Source organism: Trichosurus vulpecula, chromosome 5 (assembly GCF_011100635.1).
Source record: "Trichosurus vulpecula isolate mTriVul1 chromosome 5, mTriVul1.pri, whole genome shotgun sequence".
NCBI classification, from domain to species: Eukaryota; Metazoa; Chordata; class Mammalia; order Diprotodontia; family Phalangeridae; genus Trichosurus; species Trichosurus vulpecula.
The window spans coordinates 17,162,800-17,181,685 of NC_050577.1; the positions used below are offsets into that span (position 1 = coordinate 17,162,800).

Consider the following 18,886-nt stretch of genomic DNA (forward strand, 5'->3'; position numbering starts at 1 on the left):
CAGATGCCCATTCCTCTCCTCCTGGGCAATTAGATTCAAATGATTTAGAAGCTAAATTCCTATCTGCCACCCTGTATGCATCACAAAGTATTCCATACTAAGGATGTCCCCAGTCTATCAAGGTACTAATGATATTAATGGAAACCCTGTCAAAACGCAGATCCTTCAGAAGCAAAGTATAAGCCCTGAACTTTTGGACAACCTGCTAATAGTGTTAGAAAATAAAAACGTTGCGCGTACGCGCACACACACACACAGCAAGCATGAGTTCCAAATTTTGTCATTTCAATGCAAATGTGTAGAAAAAAACTCAATTACATAATTTTTAAAAATTCAAAACCATAAAGTGATTAAATGAAGAGGCAAAACCCCAAAGCAAATATTACTTTTATTTTATGCATCAGTTTTTATGCTTCTTAATAAGAGATGGCTAGTTACTTTGCCCCATAAAAAAAAAAATAAAGCAATTTGTTGGGTTAATATCCATGCATGCCTGAAGCTGAAGGGTGTGTTGATTTCAGAAGCCCTGATCCGGAGGGGAGGCAACATCCAGAAGGAACCAGGACACGAAGAGGGCTCATTCTCGGATGCATATCCAAGGGGTAATTATAAACCTACTCATGCTAATTTCCTCATTGTGCCCACAGCTGGGATTCCTCTGTCACCAGTTTATTTTTCTTTGCAAACCTGAAAGTCATCAGCAGCAGACCTGCCATCCCAGATGCCTCATTCTTGGTCCCGTTTGCAAAGCTGTTTGGCTGTTTATGTCTTGCATCCAAATCATTTGTTTTGTTCCAAACCTTCTTTGCTTTAGAAATTACTTCAATGTAATGGACTGCTTTCATCCCTCAGCCATAACAAAAAATACCACAGTTAAATCAACAAGACGATAATTTTCCAATAGATAAACCTCCTGGCGAGTCTTATTTGTTTGGTAAATATCAAAAAGTTTGGAGTCCTAGGGAACATAACAATTGGCACTCCTCCACAGCAGGAGGCCTTTACCTTTTTAGTGCTATGAACCCCATTTCACAGTCTGGAGAAACCTATGCACCCCTCACTATCACATTTTTAAAGGCATAAAATAGAGTGAATCGGATTACAAAGAAAGACAATAATATTAAAATACGGCCATCAAAATATTTTTTTAAAAAACAAATTCTCAGACCCCAGGTGAAGGATTCCTGCCCTCTGCTTTCAGTTTTGCCGCAGCTGGTCCTTTCAATAGCTCTGGGAGGTAGGCAGTACATATATTGTAGAAGCCCATTTCACAGATGGGGAAACTGAGACTCGTAGAAATGAAAGGATTGCTCAAGCTCCTGCAAAGAGTAAGGATCAGAGCTGGGATTCGAATCCAGGTGTCCCTTGACTGAGACCAGCCCTCTTTTCACTACACCAGAGTGACTCCATCTGAGCTCCGTAATACAACCCAGAATCACGGGGACCTTGTTGCCAAAGGGAAGCAAGAAGGAAATTGAAGATTTTCATCAATTTTTGGATATTTGAGTTAATACATACAGTTATCTGTCAGGGTTCAAAACTGACCTTGAGCTACTTCTGACAAAGGATTGAATTGATAAATCAACTCAGTGAGGTCACAACTTATGTGCCTAGGAAGTCAAGTCTTAAAACGAATTTTCCTCCCAGCAACCCTGTGAGGGAAGTCCTGAAAGTGATGATTAATCCGATTTTACAGATGAGGAAACTGAGGCTCAGAAAATCCAATGCCACAACCCTTTATTAAGAAAGGTATAAAATGGTGATTTCAAGAGCAAGAGAGGGAGAAAGAAAGACTTAGGGGGAAAAGCTGCTTTGAAGGAAGCAGAAATCAGGAGGGAGGACATTCTAGTCATGGTAGCCGGAGACGGACAGTCCTTTTCTGGGACCCAGCAAGCAATCCAGTTTGGATATGAAGGAAAGTCCACGAAGGACAATGATATGAAATAAGACTAGAAAAGTAAGAGGGGAATGACTTGCCCAAGGACACACCACAGGACTCCAGCAGGGACCACTTGACTCCAAATCCAGCTCCAGAGCCAGAAGGAGGCAGCTGATGAGCTCTAAATCCTCAAGGCTAGAGGCATGTGGAGGGGGAGGGACCTTGGACTGAATCAGGAGGCCGTGGCTCCTCCTCTTTTTCAGAGAGCCAGAAACTAGCCCACCACTTATCGACAGATTGGCCCCCAAGTGCCAGACCTTCCCTTACAGAAATAATCATTAGGATTTCCCCCCAAAAATGTGCATATATGATCCAGTTTGCTTCCAATTTTACAAAGCAATTTATATACGTTCTCTCACATGACCCTCACAATAACTTTGTGAGCAAAATGCTATAATTATTCCCACTTTACAGAAAAGGAAACTGAGATCTAGAGTAATTCACTAAGTGTCCCACAACCAATGTGTCTAAGGCACGACTTGAACCACGGTTTCAGATTCCCAGTCTATTGCTTTATCCGCTATAGAGAATTATATCAGAATTATTGCCTATCTAATAACAAGCAACACGTATGTAGATTTTTTTAAGTCTGCAAAGCACTTTACAAAGATCTTAAAAACAAAGTTGCGACGTAGGTTCTATAGGCATTGTTATCCCCATTTTATGGGTGAGAAAGCCAAGGCTTATGACTCGCCCATGGCCAACCCAATGCCCGAGGTGGGTTTTGATCCCGGCTCTTCCCGACCCCAAGCGGCCCCTTCATGCCCTTCCACCCTTATTTAAAACACTGTTCTGGGCTACAGGCTAGGAATCTTCTTAGAAAGGAAATTGCCTCCAACTTCACAAAATCTGCGGTCCCCAAATCCCCGTTGCAGGCTAAAGCAATTCTCTACACGCTCCTCAGTGAGGATGAAGGCCAGCTGTTCTCCCTCCTCAGAAAGCGCAGTCCAGAGGTCCTGGCTGTCCTTTGCCTTTGTTCTCTTATCCACTAGATCGGCAAGTTAGATCTGCACATCCCTTCTCAAGGTCAGTTTTCTGCCCAGACATAATGAGGGTCATTTGAGGCTCAGGCCTGAGTTGTTCCACGAGATCAGAAATGCTCGTCTCAGTGTGCCCACAAACCCCTGTTCTGGCTGCTCCCCTTACAGGGTCACTCATTTTTCAGGGGTTCCAGGGCCCCGAGCCCCTCCATGTAGAGGACACCCCTAAAGAGGTCATGGATTCAAAAGCAAACAGAACAGAAAAGGATCACGTCATGCCCTTGGCCCCCAGTGTTCATATATCAGCTCCTCTGCCTTTAATGAAGACCACATTTTATCCACAAAGCTCCCATGCAAATGCAAATTTATGTAGATGGTTTACTTAGACTGGGCTTTTGTCCATCAATCTCAGTGTTCCTCCTCCTCTCCTTTTTGCCTTGGAAGAGATAATATTGTGATTCCGGTCGTATCTCTCTCTTTTTATTGTCTAGCAGGCCCATAAAGATGACAAGAGACTCGCTTTGCAGGCTGCGGTCTTTGGGGCCTGGCGTAATTTTCTGTTGAACTCCAGACACCAGGCCTTTATAGGCTTTTTTCTTGGCTGGCGGAGGGGTTCTTTTAGGAGTGAGGTGCCCAGACAATTCCCCCAGGGAGGCAAAGTGCTCAGGGGACAGATGAGATGAAAGGCAAGTCTGGGGCATAGCACAAGATTTGATGTTAACCAACTGTACTTGGAAGCAAGAAGGCCTGGGTTTGAATCCTACCTTAGAACCTTCCCAGCTGCATGATTCAGGGCACAGAGCTTCATCTCTTGGGTCTCCGTGTCCTCATCTGCAAAATGAAGGGATTGGACCAGATGACTTCTCAGATCCCTTCCTGTCCAAGAACTATGGCCCATTCCCCTCTGTCCTCTTTGCTATCCCAAGGGGAGCCAGGACCTCAGAGTCCTTTCAGGGGAGCCAGGACCTCAGAGTCCTTTCAGGGGAGCCAGGACCACAGAGTCCTTTTCTGTGGACTAGAAAGCAGTATTTAGAATGGATTTCTTGATAGTAGCCACTCACATAGATTCTGTTGCCTTAGAAAACAGTCCTCGACATCTACACAGCCGAAAAATTCATGGCCCAATGATGAGCCTGGTGGACATCTCACTGAACTCAGCTCAGCTGGTCTTGGGAGCTCTTTGAGGGATGGTGTTTCATCTCTCTCGAATGAATGAACACATCGTCCATCCCTGGATTCCTGCATGAAGCCTTTCCAGCTTGTCAAGACCTGTTCAAGCTTGGGCACTGGGACAGAGACTTTGATGATCTAGGGTTGCCTACATGTACATGTACATGCCTACAGAAAAAGTCAGAATGAATTAGAATTCAAAGACCTGATTCAGAGAAGAGGGTTTGTCAAATGATGAAATTCTATTTTTATATTTTACTATATTTCTTCTATTTGTGCAAATATACTCTAAATATAAATAATTACAAACATATTACAATTTTACTTTGAAGCAAAAACTTTTCATTCTACTCTCTCTCTCTCTTTTTATGGATTAAAAAAAAAATCTACCACCTCACTTGACCCAGCTTGGTTCTTTGACGTATTCTTCAATTCTGGTCCTTGCAGAGGCAGAGGGTTTAGTCAGGAGGGGCCCATTGGATCACAGATTTGGAGCTAGAAGAGTTCTCAGAAGTCATCAAGTCCCACCCCACCCCCAATTTTACACATGTAGCCCCCCCATTTTACAGATGAGGGCACTGAGGCCACAGAGATAATAAGTGGAGAAGGTAGGATTCAAACCCATATCTTCACCATGCTTCCACTCAGGAGTGCTAAGCCAATAGAAATGGAACTCAGTCAGATGAGGTGAATAATCTTATTCCTGGCCTTTCCCTAGAGGTCAGCAAGTCACGACCACAAGAGGGGGATGTCAGGGGCCCAGCTGATGGTGCCTTTATGCTTTCATGTCACATCCTGACACATTAAGGTAAAAAAGTAATCAGGGTTATCCCGGTTACTCGGAACTCACTGCCTCTACACCTTTGTCCTGGCCATCTCCCAAACCTGAAATGCCCTTCCCCTTCTCCCCCTCTCAGGATTCTTCTCTTTCTTGAAGGCTCAGGTCAGAGGCCACCTCCTACAGGAAGCCTTTCCTGATCCCTCTGATTGTTGACACCCCCTCTCTCCCCCAATTGTGTGGTACATGCACATGTCTCCTTGAAGGTTAGGGCCACTCCATTTTTGTCTTCTCTATCCCAAGCAGTTCACACAGAGCCTGGGACAGGCACCAGGCCTGCGATGTACCATGGGAGGTGATTCAGCATGGCACCTCAACAGGCCATCTTGGAAGCAGCCACGAAACCCTGGTCTGCCGTACCTCTGTGAAGCCGTGGGCAGTTCCCTTAGCCCCTCAGCAGCCCCCTCTCCCTCCTTGCCTCCTCCTAATTCTCCTAAACTTTACCTTACAGGAGAGTTGCTGGTCTGCATTGGTGAAGGGGTGGGGATCCACACTGGGAGGCCCCTATAGCACTAAGTTAAATCGTACCAATAAGCTTGTGTAAATGCTTGTTGAAGTGCATCAAATAAAATTGAACTGAATACATAGATCCTGACCTTTACAGAACTGAATCTCCAAACACTGTCCTCTTCCTGCTGAGCAGGGTTCTGTCTATTGTAAAGGGTCACTGGATGGCCTAAAGGACCAAAGCTGGGCTTTTCCAAGCACCACCAGCTCCTGCTGTGGTGGTGGGTGGTTCCAGGGCCCAGCAGGCTCTGGCTTGTGTCTCAGTCAACCTTGTGGTCAGCTCACCTCCCCTGACCAGCTCTGGAGAAACTGCAGCCCTCTTGTTCTTATCAGAGCCTCCCGACCCCCTGGGTCTGGTCTGAGAACTGTCAGGGTGGAAGGCAAAGATATCCTGCCTTCCTTGTGCTCTGGTATCTCTCCAGCCTTCCAGTGCAATCAAGTCTGGCTCAGGTTTCATGGGCCAGCAGGTCCATTGGGTGGGCCATCTTGGATGGGCCATTGTTAGGGCTTAACGTTGCCCACCTGGCTGCCAGGAGCCACCTGGAGCCTGAACCCTTGATTGGAGCTGATGTTCTCACTCTTGTCTTGGCCTTTCTTGGAGGGGCACAAATGAAATCCAAATATGGTTTTGAAAATCTCCATTTTCTCAGAAAGGTGTCATGTGTCATCTGTTTCCTTTCCCCACTAATTGGCAGACAGACCACCCCCATTCCTTTCTTTCCTGCTCTTAATGTGTCTGATAAATGCCCTCTCTCGAGCATGGTTTTATAAGGTGGTCCTCTGTGTAGGCTTTGAAGCTAACCAGATTAGGAGCTGTTGGCGGGTCAGGGGCAGTGGGTCAGGGGCTCTGTGCTGGGAGGGGTGCAGAAGGAGACCCAGACAGTGTTGGCTTGTCCCAAAGCAGCTAGCAAAGGAACTCTCAACCTAATGGTATTTATCTCTACCCATCGACATTGGCATGATAGCCCTTGTAATACCCTGAGTATTCATGGACACAAAATCAGATCTGTCTACTCAACAAAAAAGAGCAACCACGTATCTAGTGCTCTGAGGTTTGTGAAGCATTTTCCATGGGTGATCTCATTTGATCAATGAAAAATGTACCCAAAATATCTTCCAGGTTAGTGTTTTCTCCAGTTTACCATGCCATAGACAGCTCCCCCAAAGGTGGGAAAGGTCAGCAAATTTCTTCTCCTCCCTGATTCAATTCGACTGAGTAAGTATTTATTGAGAGTTTGGCATGGGCACTGCATCATGTTACAGTAACCCAAAGAAGTCTGTACAGGCCTGTCCTCAAGGACTTAAAATCTAATTAATGACAATTGTCAAGTGACGTTGGATAAGTCCCAGAGTTCCCAGGATCTCAGTTTCCTCCTCTGTAAAATTATGGACTCGATGGCTCCTGAGGTCCCTTCCAGCTCTAGAGCTAAGATCCCTCCAGGCCTGTTTCCTCACCTGTAAAATAAGGAGGTTGAAGCAGAGGGTCACTGGGGTCCCTTCTAGATCCAGGATCCCATGGCTTCCCATGTACATTTTCTCCATCGAGCCAACGACCCTGTGACTTAGGGAGTGCAGATATTAGCAGCAGCCCCATTTTCCAAAGAAGAACCTGTCTCATAAAGGTGATGTGCCTTGCCCATGGTCACATGGTTAGAGAATTCCAACCTAACTCTTGCTGATTCTCTCTAGCACACTCCTCCCTAGGACACTTTACCCCTTATTGAAGAAATAAGGCAAATAAAAACATTTGAAGTTTAAAACTGAATGAATGATATCATGGAAACCTGGGCTCTGCCCCTCAGTAGCCATGGGGCCTTAGACAAGGCCCTTCTGGGCCTCCATTTCATAGGATTTCAGAGTTAAATGGGACCTCCAAGTCTTTCCAATCTGACCTACCTTTCAATCAATTGATATGCATTTACTAAGCACCTGTGATACACCAAATGCTGTGTTAGATGTTGGGGATTCAGAAGGCAAAGATGGAAAGAAGCTTCCATTTTACTGGGATTGGTCCAAGGTCAGATGCATAATAAGTAGCAGAGAGGGTTGTAAAGCAATCACTGGAGGACATCTCCAAAGTAAGAAAAGACTTGCAACTCAGAAAAAAAAATTGAGAGGGGGAAAGCCTCCCTTTTGAAATTGGGAGAGCATTCACTGTGCCTCCAAGGGATGTGGAAAGAAGTGCTCATTTCCACCTTTCTTCCCTATTCTCTAGTCTGTCTACCTTTTGCTCAAACTGAACACAACTCACCAGTTTCCACTAGAGGTGAAACTAGGGCAGGGAAGCTGGGGCTTTGCCTTATGGCACCAAAATTTAGAGGGCACTGATAGTACTTTGGTGCTCTAGATTACTGAGCCTAGAACCTTGGTAGAAAGAATAATTCACTCATAAGATCACAGATTTAGAGCTATGAGAGACCTCAGAGATCATTTAGTCCAACCCTCTCATTTTATACAGGGGGAAACTGATTGCTCAAGGTCACCAAGAGATAGGATTTGAACCCAGGTCATCTGCCTCCAGATCTCCACCACAGTGGTGACACCCCAGCTGAGTTTCTCTCCAGTCCTGCTTGGGAAGTCATGCTTATTTAGGTTTCCCCCCTACTCGTCCCAGGCACAATTACTTGTCATGGCTCTTCTAGCAACAAAACTCTGAGCCTGGTGGGGTGTTAGGGAGGAGGTCACCTACTCTGCTTTAAAGTCAGCCTAACCAACCTCTGCCAGGAACACTTCGGCCCTCACGCATACCCCACATCTTGCAAAGGCAGAGCATCCTCATGAATAGAGTGCTAGACTTGAATTCAGGAAGACCCGGGTTTGGATCCTGCCTTGGACACGTACAAGCTGGGTGGCCCTTAGCCAATCACTCAATGCGTGCCAGCCTCAGTTTCCTCATCTGTAAAGTGGGCACCATAATAGCATGTAGCTCCCTGGACTACCGTGAAGCTCAAGTGAAACAATATGTTTCAGAAACCTTAAGATGCTCTGTGAACTCCAGCCAATTCCTACCTGGTCCCTGTTTGGATCTCAGTGACTGGGGAGGAGCCCAGACACAGAGAGTGTTCAAGTGTCTGGAGGTTGGAAATGAGGAGGGGAGGAGGACTAGAAGGACTGGAAACCAGGCACCAGGGCAGTTTTCAACCACCCATTCCTAGGCCCAGCAAGAGGCACTCAGGGTCTTGGGTCCTAATGGCATGTAACAGAAGTCTGCCTCTCGGGATGCCTGACAACACGGTGCTGGTAGCTGCTTTCTAGTTGGAACATTGGAAGGTGACCCGGGCAACCTTCTCTTTTCTTCTCTTTTTCTTCTCTTTTCACAGTCTCTACTTCCTCAATTCTCAAATGAGGAGATTGGACCTGTGACTTCTAACAGGGGCCCTCTGGGTCTCAGAGTCAAAGATTCAAAACCTTCTTGGGGATGTGGAAAGAGCCCTCTGTTTGTGGCCAGTGGACCTGGACTGGAAACCTGGCTCTGATTCTTACAGCCTGGGTGACTTTAGGTAAACGCCTCGACCTCTCTGGGCCTCTTTTTCCCCTCTCTGCAAAGTAAGGACATTGACCACAGTGATCCCTCCTGGCTTTAAACTCCAGGGGCCGCAACTTTCTCTACAAAGGTTAATTTTTTTTTATAACTGAGGGGTTTGAGAAAACAGATGAGGGCAACCCTTAGAAAGTATGTCCTTGGCAAAAGGAAACCAGTTAAAACCTTATTTTATTAAGCCCGTGCAAGATCTAAAATGCATTAACAGCCCCTGTCGTGCAGTTTTTGCCCTTTTTTTGGGAGAGGGGGTCAAAACAATGAGCCTTCCTTCTTCTGTCAGTCGCTAGTTACAAAGTATAAGGCAACTAACCTTTGCCCTGATTTTTCATCTAGGCAAAGTGGCTGTTTCATTGGCTGTGCCTATAGTTTTTGGCATCCCCTCCTAGATCTAGGACCACCCCCACCCCCAATCACAGAATTCCTCAAATTCTTGGCAAATGTTAGTGGTAAAACTCTACCACATCCATGGAGCTTTGGGGAAAAGAAAGTCAATGTGGAAACTGCTCATGAGACAAATGGGGAGCCCAGCTAAAAACCAACCAGAAGCATGCCATGAAGGGAAAGAGCATTGGTCATGGAGTCAGAGGATCTGGGTTCAAATTCTACCCAGCTTCTCTGGAATTCTTAGCCCATGTGCCGAGTCACTGACTCTCGCTGGGATTCCACTTCCTCAGTTGTAAAACATGACTTCTAAGGGCAAGGCCATCAGTTCTCAGTATGTGATTCTATGATCTCTACAATGAAAGGGTGAGATTAGAAGTCCCCTGAAGCTGCTTCTAGCTCTATACCCATGATTTCCTCTTCAGAGGCAATTTAACTTAGATCATACCAGCTGAGGAGGCAAGAAGACCCAGGTTCAAATCCTGACACTGACACTTAGCAGCAAGTAAGAGAATCATAAATTTAGGGATCTTAAAAGCCAACTAGTCCAACTTTTTCATTTTACAGATGGAGAAACTGAGGCCCCAAGATTAAGTGATTTGTCCAGAGTCACTCAGCTGGTGTCACAGACAGGATAGGATACTCTGCACTGTGCCATGCTACCCCTTTCCCCTGACCTTTCTGAACCTCAGTTTCTTCATCTGGAAAATGAGGATAATAAAGCCTATGAGACCTCTCTCACAAAGGTCTTGTGAGGCTTGGGTGAGTTCACGGATGTAAAATGCCTTAAAAACCTTCAAGCCCTCTCTCCATGTCACTTAGTATTATTTCATCACATGTGTTACCTATTGGGGCTGTCTCCAATAGACCTCAATCGAGGCCATTCTGTTCCTCCTATGCGGTCATCAAACCAACCCAGACCGTCATAATGTTACTCATCTCTTCTAAAGCTTCCCTCTCCCACGGATATCTTTCCCAAGACCTTCTGTTACAAAAAAAAAGTCTCAGATGATCAGACTTGTCCCAAGGACAGAGGGTCGGAGCCTTGCAGAGCTAAGTTGCCCGTGCCTGGCCATGAGACCCCAAACACTGCCTGGATATGGGCCTGAGCTCTGAGATGCCACCTCTAATCTCCCACACTTTGGTGAATTTGTTTTTTGTCAGAAATGAAGCAGGGGGCAGGCTTTAATTTTCCCCACTGCCCTCTGTCAAGTCAGAGCCATAAATATTGTCCCGAATCATTAAGCCCCAACCCGAAATGTGATCCTGCCCAGCTCCCAATCAGACGGCCATCTGGAAGATGAAAGAAGTCTATTTGGGTTTCAGAATGATGCAGACTCTAATTTGTAGTAACAGTCTTAACAGGCTGTTTCGGAGACATTAACCAGAGACTTGTCTCGTTCCTTAAGGAGGAAGGCACATTGTCCACAGTTCCAGGCATTCCCTGTGAGCCTGGCTAGATCCAGAGCCATGGGCCAACCACCAGGCTCACTGGCCTTCAATCCATCAGCCTACTCTTCCTTAGACCCTGTCTTTCTACCCCAGGGCAGTAAGAGCTTCCTGGATGGCTACATACATTATCCATCTTCCCTAAAAGATGATCTATGTCACAGAGAGAACAAACACTTCAGGAGAGAAAAACAAATGGTCCTCATCCCTCTGAACACCAGCTCGCCATGATATACACACTCTTCCTTGTATCACCCTGAGGTTACTTTCACAGAGAAAATAAATTGTGTTCTTGCTTTGCTGCAGAAATAAATATCTATTTTTTCAAGCTACCAAAAAAGTCTGGGTCTCAATGGCTGGCAAAGCCCACTGCACAGGAGAAAATAAGAACCTGATTGGTCCAAAGGACTGAGAGGTCAGGGAAGCTTGGGGGGGGGGAGGTGGGAAGTCAGCCACCATTGCCATCAGGAGAACTCAAGAAATGGCCCCTGCCAATGGCTCATTCTTAGACAAGTCAGCGCTACTCTATCCAGGCAAGGGAGGAAAGCTGAGCAGAAATAATAAATACTAGACTCGTGTGTTTATTGGCCCTTTGAATCTAGCACTAGAAGGGGCCTTCATGGCCATCAAGCCCCCATTTTGCAGATGATGAAATTGAGACCCAGTGAGTATCACACAGGTTGGTAAGCAACAGGACCTGGATTCAAATCTGAGCTCTATTTCAGCAATCCCAACTTGCTTCTCTTTCTACTCAGAGTCCCCCCATTAGTCCCTCATTCCCAAATATCCTGAAAGAAATGTAGAGTAGCGTCAGTGACGATGGACTTTGGCCTGAGTTGAGGGCAGTGGAGTAGGGCAGAAAGAATAATGAAAGCGATGTATGCATATTTGTGTCTAATGGTAGCCATGGTGGGGGGGAGGGAAAAAAAAGAAAATTACATGATAACTTTATTACATATTTTAAAGGAACTGCAAGTAGTACATAAGAGATTTACAGTTTCATGTACAATCATCTTTTTTTCTATATACTATGTTATGGAAATGCTTATTTTATTTCTTAAGTTCAAAATAAAATAAATTAAATTTTTTAAAAAAGGAATGCTGAATGTGGTATGTGAAAACCTGGCTTTGAATCCTGGCTCTGCAACTCACTTCAATTAATCAGTCAACAAGCATTTATTAAGTGTGTAATGTGTGCTAGTCAGTCAATTAACATTTATTAAGCACTTACTGTATGTCAGGGACTGTGTTACATAAACTCTGGGGATACAAAGAAAGGCAAAACTCTTACACATACACCCAAACACACACACACACACACACACACAAGAAAAGGCATTTATTAGGTGCTTATATGTGCCAGACATGTTGCTAAGTATTTAAGACACAAAAGAAAGCCAAGAAAAAAAGAGTTATTAGGTGCCTAATTAGTGCCAGGTACTGTGCTGGGTGCTGGGCATATAAAGATAATGAATCAAACCATCCCCGCCCTCAATGAGCTTGCATTCTATCAGAGGAGACAATGCATATATAATTATATACAGGAAATGTTATTAGTATATACAGGTTTATCACTTGATCTGGGTGACCTTGAAGAAGTCATTTTCATGCCTGGGCCTTACTTTTCTCATCTGCAGAGATAAGGGATTGCCCTAGATGCCTCACGATAAAACCAGGCTGTTGGGAGCTCCTCCCATGCAGGGGCTCCTGGAGGACCCTTGGCGGGAAGGCTGAGGCAGAATGGGACAATCTTAATGAAGTTCTCATGATACCAAGTGATGACATGGAATTTCCTTATCTACATTCATACCTACTCGTCTTCATTTAAAAAAAAAACAACCCAAATCCAAGCAGAGACCACCATGGAGATGCCTGTGGCTCTGTTACCTCTCCAGATTCCCTCCATTCCTTGGCTCAGGGATAGCTGGCAACAGCTCCTGGCTAGAGATGATACTGAGTGGGCAGTGGCAGGAAGAGGATAACAGGATGGGAGGTGGAAGGCTCTCTGGGCTCTTCTGTTAATAGAAATCATGTGGGCATCCTCAGGGAGGGGACATTATAGCCCTCACTGACTATGGGCAGGGGAAGGTGGAGTCCTGGCAACTGTGTCTGAGATGATAGAGACCTTCTCATAGTTTCTTCCTGAATACTCACCCAAGACTGCCAGCTGCCAGGAAGGGCCTTAGCAGCAGGACCAGGAGGTGCACTTCGGGAGACTAGGACCTGCCTGGTAAGGGGCAGCTGCACCAAAGAAAGCTGCCCCAGCTATGGCAGAGTTCCGGAATCAACTCTGGTGCAGTCCAAATCGGGTGCCTTCCCAAAATATGCAGTGAGAAGCCTTTCTACATTCACTCCAAACTCCCACCACATCCCCAACTTTGGGGGTGCTGGGCCACTTCCTAGGCTGGCTCTCTCTGCAATCACTGATGACCAAGAAAAGCTCGGCTGGGCCCTTTGCCTTCCTCACTCACAAAACGAGGGGGTTGGACTAGATGACCCCTAATATCCTGTGATTCTGACCCCCTCATTTTACAGATGATGAAACTAGGCCAATGGAAAGGAAGTGTCTTGTCCAAAGTCACAGGACTAGGAAGCATTAGGGGTGGCATCTGTCTCTAGGCTTGACACTCACCTAGTGAGCCAGATAGCTACAGAAGAAAGGTGGGATCACTCGTGAAAGGGAAGTTGAAAAACATCCTGGAGGCAGGGCCTGTGTTGTGAATTTTGCTCAGCACTGTGCCTGGCACATAGGAGGCTCTTAATAAATGTTTAGTGATCGTTTCATTCATCTGGTCTTAGAACTGCATTGCTTCCCGGTCAGGAGACTAATACTGATATTCACCTTGTAAATACTTTGTATATATTCGGCATGTATTTCTAGGTGTATACACTGTTTCCCTCAACAAAAGGTTGCCTTCCCTCTTGAAGGCAGAGACTTTCATTGTCATCTTTGTATAGCCAGCATCTAGACTAGTGTCTGGTCCATAGGAAGTGTTTAATAAAGATCTGGTTGTTGAGGGATTGCCTATTTCTTCACCCGCCTTCCTTCCTTGGGTGTAATACCATCTTCTTGACTCAGGCAGAGCTGCTTACTGACCATGCTTCTCAACTGAGCATGGATGAGATTGTGCAAATAGGTGCTTCCTTTCATCCTTACAAAGTAAGGAGCTCCAAGTGGGAGCTAGAGTTGGAAAAGACTATCGTGCAGCCAGAAATGACGAGTGCGATGCGATGCTTTCAGTAAACATTGGAAAGACTTACATGAATGGATGCAAAGTGAAGCAAGCACATTCAGAAGAACATTGTACATAGTAATGGCCATGCAGTACAATGACCAACTGTGAATGACTTAGCTACCCTCAACAATACAATGTTCTAAGGCAGTTCCAAAGGACTTATGAGGAAAAATGCCATCCACCGCAGAGAAAGAACTGAGACTGAATGCAGAGCAGAGCAGACTATCTCCACTTTAGTTTTTGTGGGGTTTCTTTTCTTTTGGTCTGTGTCTTCTTTCACAACATGACTAATATGAAAATATGCTTTGCATGATTCCATATGTATAACCTATATCAAGTTGCTTATTATCTCAGGAAGGGGGTAGGTGAGGGAGGGAGAAAATTTGTAGCTCGAAAATAATTTAAATGAACGTTTCAAATTGTCTTTACATGTAATTGGGGGAAAATTATACATACACACATACACATACACACATATATATATATGTATACAGACAGCCCAAATTCAACCAAGTAGGAGGGGGGAGGTGTTCACTGTAGGATAGCTGCATTACCATTCTGGGACCGGACATCATTTTTTTTTTTACCTGACATCTTCTCATCCAACAGCACTTATCTCACAGGGTTGTTGTGCACAACAAATGAGATAGTTGTAAAGTTCTTAGCACAGAACCTGGCATATAGCAGGCATTTAATAAATGCTTGTTCCCTTCCCCCACCCCCTTTATAATCTTAACTAAGTGCTAATTTCGACACTCTTTGACCCCACTTACAGCCTGCGGCCTGGAGTGTCCCAAAACTCATGGTGCATTTTAAAGCTATTGACCATATTGAAGTCTTTTGGGCCACCGTGGATTTCCAAGGGAATATTGGTAACAGACAAATACTATGATGGTAGACCATGCTCCTATCACATTTTCAATACAGTTTCTTGCCTATGAACAAAAACACAAGGGTAAAGGGCCATGTTGAATATGAGGGGGACTGTCTATAGCCTCTTTAAGAAGGGTGAAAGTGCCCCAACAGAGCCTTCCAAAGCAGAAGAATAACAGGAGCAGGTCCACCCAGTCTTTGTTCAGGCTAGAAAAGGAAGAAGACCCAGACAAGACTATCCCAGGGTGAGCTGATGCTACGTAGGTGCTTAATAGATGCTTGTTGACTGACTGACTGAGCTGAGGAGGAAACTGAAATGGGTCCTTGAGGATGTCATATGTATATTTCAAACCTGAGAGTTTAAAGCCTATGCACACGTGAACCAAGGGAAATGAAGGATGCAAAACCAGGAGATCAGGGTCCACAATGTCTACAAATATGGAAAGGGAAGCAACTACCTCGAAAGGCAAGCTAGGCTTCAATTAATTGTAGTGACCAATACAGCTCTCCCGAGAAGAGACGATGAAACATGTTCCAATCCTCTCAGCAGAGTGGTGGGGGACTATGGGAGTGGAGTGTTGCAAACACTGCCATATGTGGTCATTCTGTCAGTGAGTTTTGTTTGATTGGTTTTTTTCCTCTATTCAGGTTCAAAATATGTGGAGATTTGTGTTGGTTTTTTTTTTTTTTTTTTTTTTGTCTCCGGTCCTTGTTAGTGGCGCCATGAGTCACCAGCAGCTCTACTGGAGTCACCCTCGCAAATTCGGCCAGGGGTCTCGGTCGTGCCGCGTCTGTTCGAACCGGCATGGCCTGATCCGCAAGTATGGCCTGAACATGTGCCACCAGTGCTTCCGACAGTACGCAAAAGACATCGGCTTCATCAAGTTGGACTAAGTTATATTAACGGATCTTGCTTACACTGACCATCAGTGACTATATACCATTTTACTGGATTCTGGACGACTATTTGATCTACCTTCCTAAAGATCTGATTCTGTTGTACATTCTATGCTACCATTTGCATATATGATTAAAAAGGTCATCCTCAGTTATTAAAAAAAATATGTGGAGATTTGGGATATGATTGCAATATAAAAAAACAAAAGGCATCAGTAAAACTAAAAAAAAAAACCCTGAAATAAACCTCCCCTACTTACATTTTACCTGCCTGGGAGAAAGGATCCAGGTCAATAACTGATGGGTTGATTAGATCATAAACTTCTTGAGGAAGAAGCTGTTATAGTCATGATGCTATTCCCTCCTCCCCACCCTACCCCCACCTGCTTACCTGTACCTGAAGCTTAATAAATATTTGTCAAATGAATGAGTTAGTAGTTAACTGGTTCTTTTTTTTCCATAATGCTGGAGCTGGGGGGGGGGAGCAGGGGGGGGGCATTGCACATGGTCTTCCCCTACATGACCCTCCCTCAATCTCAGAGCCCCCACTGGGAAGAGCCTTGGGGAATTTCAAGTGAGCATGCTCACAATGGCTGAATGTTTGTTCAAACTCTGGTAGACCTCGGCAGTCTAAATATCACAATGGAAATCTCAAGAGAAAGAAAACCTCGTGGTCTTTTTGGTATTTCCTGTTCCCCATGGTGCCAGCTCCAGCAAGAGAACACCCCCTCCCCCTCCAAGTTTGCTCCGGTGAAACCAGACCCAGGCAGACCTGGGGAGTGAGCAGACACTGCTGAAAAAGAGGTGGGGGTAGGGGAAGTAACCACCACCAACACACATAAACACACACACACATACACACACCATATATATACAGTATATCCATGTGGATATATATATACACACAAACACTCATGTAGACACATATATTAACAATACATGCATACCCACACACACACACACACACACACACACACACACACACACACACACACACCCCTTCCCAGTAAAAGCCTATTTGGGCTCAGAGCCTCTGCTCAATTTTGATTTGATCTGAACTAGGTCACCCAGCCCTGACAGTTTGTCCCTTTGGTCCTGCTGTCTGTCTTCTGTGACTCAGCTGTCTTTTTTTTTTTTGTCTCATCCTTTGGAGCCTGCTTTGGGATGTTCCACTTCTCTGGATGTTGCCAGATACCCTGGTATGGTGTTATCTGGGTCTTTCATCTTGCCCTCCCGCTGAAGGGTTAATAACAAATCCCTTACTATTTTCATTAGCCCTGGAGTCTAATGAATCTCTCTTTCTCATTCCAGTCTCTGTTTATTTTCCTTTGCTGAGGCCTTTATTCACCTCCTTTTAGGAGATTTTTAAGAGCAATGAAAATAGTAAATGAAACTGCCCTCCCCCTTTCTTCCTCAGAGGCCCTGCACCAGGGAGGGCCCAACATCAGGAGCGTCAGGTAAATGCATTCCTGCTCAGCGCAAGTTTTAATGCCTTTGGTCACCAGGCGAGCAGACAGAGCACCAGCCAGGGGCTCCCAGCCACCACATTTTAGAGGTTCGCTTGCCCAGATGCACGCATTGCTTTTTAATAATTATTAGAACCCAATTTGTAACATTTCCAAAACATGACTCCAGGCTGTAAAAGTGGCCAATTGCATTTAAAAAAAAAAGACAAAATATTTTCCCAGGAAAGCAACAAGTTCTCACAGAATTCACATGAGTAACCTGTTTCCCATCTTTCTGGCACCTCTGAGCTTTCAGATGTTTCCTGACCTTGTGGAGAAGAATGCCAGTTGCCATGACAAGAAGACTAGACCTAGGAGTCAGGAGGCTTGGATTCAAGTACAAGTCTTGCACTTAAGTTGTGACTTTGAGCCAGGCACTTCCCCCTTGGGCCTCAGTTTCCTTGTACATCAAATTTATTAAGCACCTGCTATATATGAGATGCCCTGCTAGGTTTGGCAGTGAAGAGATGAAAAAGAAAACAATCTGTGTCCTCAAGAGCTTGTATTCCATTAGGACAGAGATTCAATGTGCCCATCCAGATGAATTGATACAGAATGGAGAGTGGGGGGGGGGCAGGGAAGAGAAATCTAGCTAAGGGGATCTCAGAAATCTGAGGATGGGGGAGAATGCTTCTTTTGGGGAAGGGTAGCTTGCATCCAGTTCTAAGAATAGCCAGTCAGCTAATGTAGGTGAAGCCGTGGGCTAATGTGTTGAGGTAAGCTGGGGTGCCATTGTGGAGGACTTAAACATTTCACTTCTATCCCAGTGGCATTAGGGAGCCATGAAACTTTTTGAGCAGAATAGTAACATGGTCAGATCGACTTTCTTAGGAAGATTTTTTTGGCAGTTGGGTGGATGATAGATTAGAAATGGAAGAAACTAGATGTTAAACGACCAATTATTAGGCTAATAATCTCTGCCACATACTATATAAATTGAGGCAGGTCATATAACCTCCCCATTCCCTGCCTTTTTTTAACTTGAAAAGAAATGAGTTTGACTAGATCAATGGTACACAGTCTGTGAACAGTTATTGCAAAGGGGGTCCAAGAATCCAGTGAAAATCTATAAATCAGTGTGATATAGAGGAAAGATTGCTGTATTTGCAGTCAGAAAACCAGGCTCTCCTGCTTACTGTCTTTCTAACTTGGGCAATTTAATTCCCCCTTCTGGGCCTCTGTTTCCTCATTTGTGAAATGTGGAGGTTTCATTGGATGATCTCAAAGGTTCCTATCCACCCCAAGTCTATGGTCGACAATGCTACAAAATGTCCCTTCCGTGTACTGGACAAATGACGAATTTCATGCATACATACATATGTTCATATATAGATAAGCAGCATAGTAATTAACAAAATGCAAACTCTTTTAAAAGCATTGCCAAATGCCATTGCTTTTAGTAATATAGTTTATCATTCAACAGATAGTAACTTTTTGACATTCAAAAGGGTAATCACATTGGACTGGGAACCACTCGCCTAGATAATCTCTAGAGATCTCAGCCAATATAAAATTCTGTGATTCCCTACACCTATGAGACAGCCTATACGTGGTCTTCTCTCATTTGCAT

The 18,886-nt window shown here is 44.9% G+C and overlaps 1 protein-coding gene across 1 annotated transcript; it reads left to right on the forward strand.

Moving 5' to 3' along the window:
* The first annotated feature begins 15,637 nt into the window (after positions 1 to 15,637).
* LOC118852237 (40S ribosomal protein S29-like) lies at positions 15,638 to 15,976 on the forward strand. Its single transcript, XM_036761926.1, has one exon. It carries the CDS (start codon positions 15,638 to 15,640, stop codon positions 15,806 to 15,808), a length of 171 nt encoding a protein of 56 aa, XP_036617821.1. The 3' UTR covers positions 15,809 to 15,976.
* The last annotated feature ends 2,910 nt before the right edge of the window (positions 15,977 to 18,886 follow it).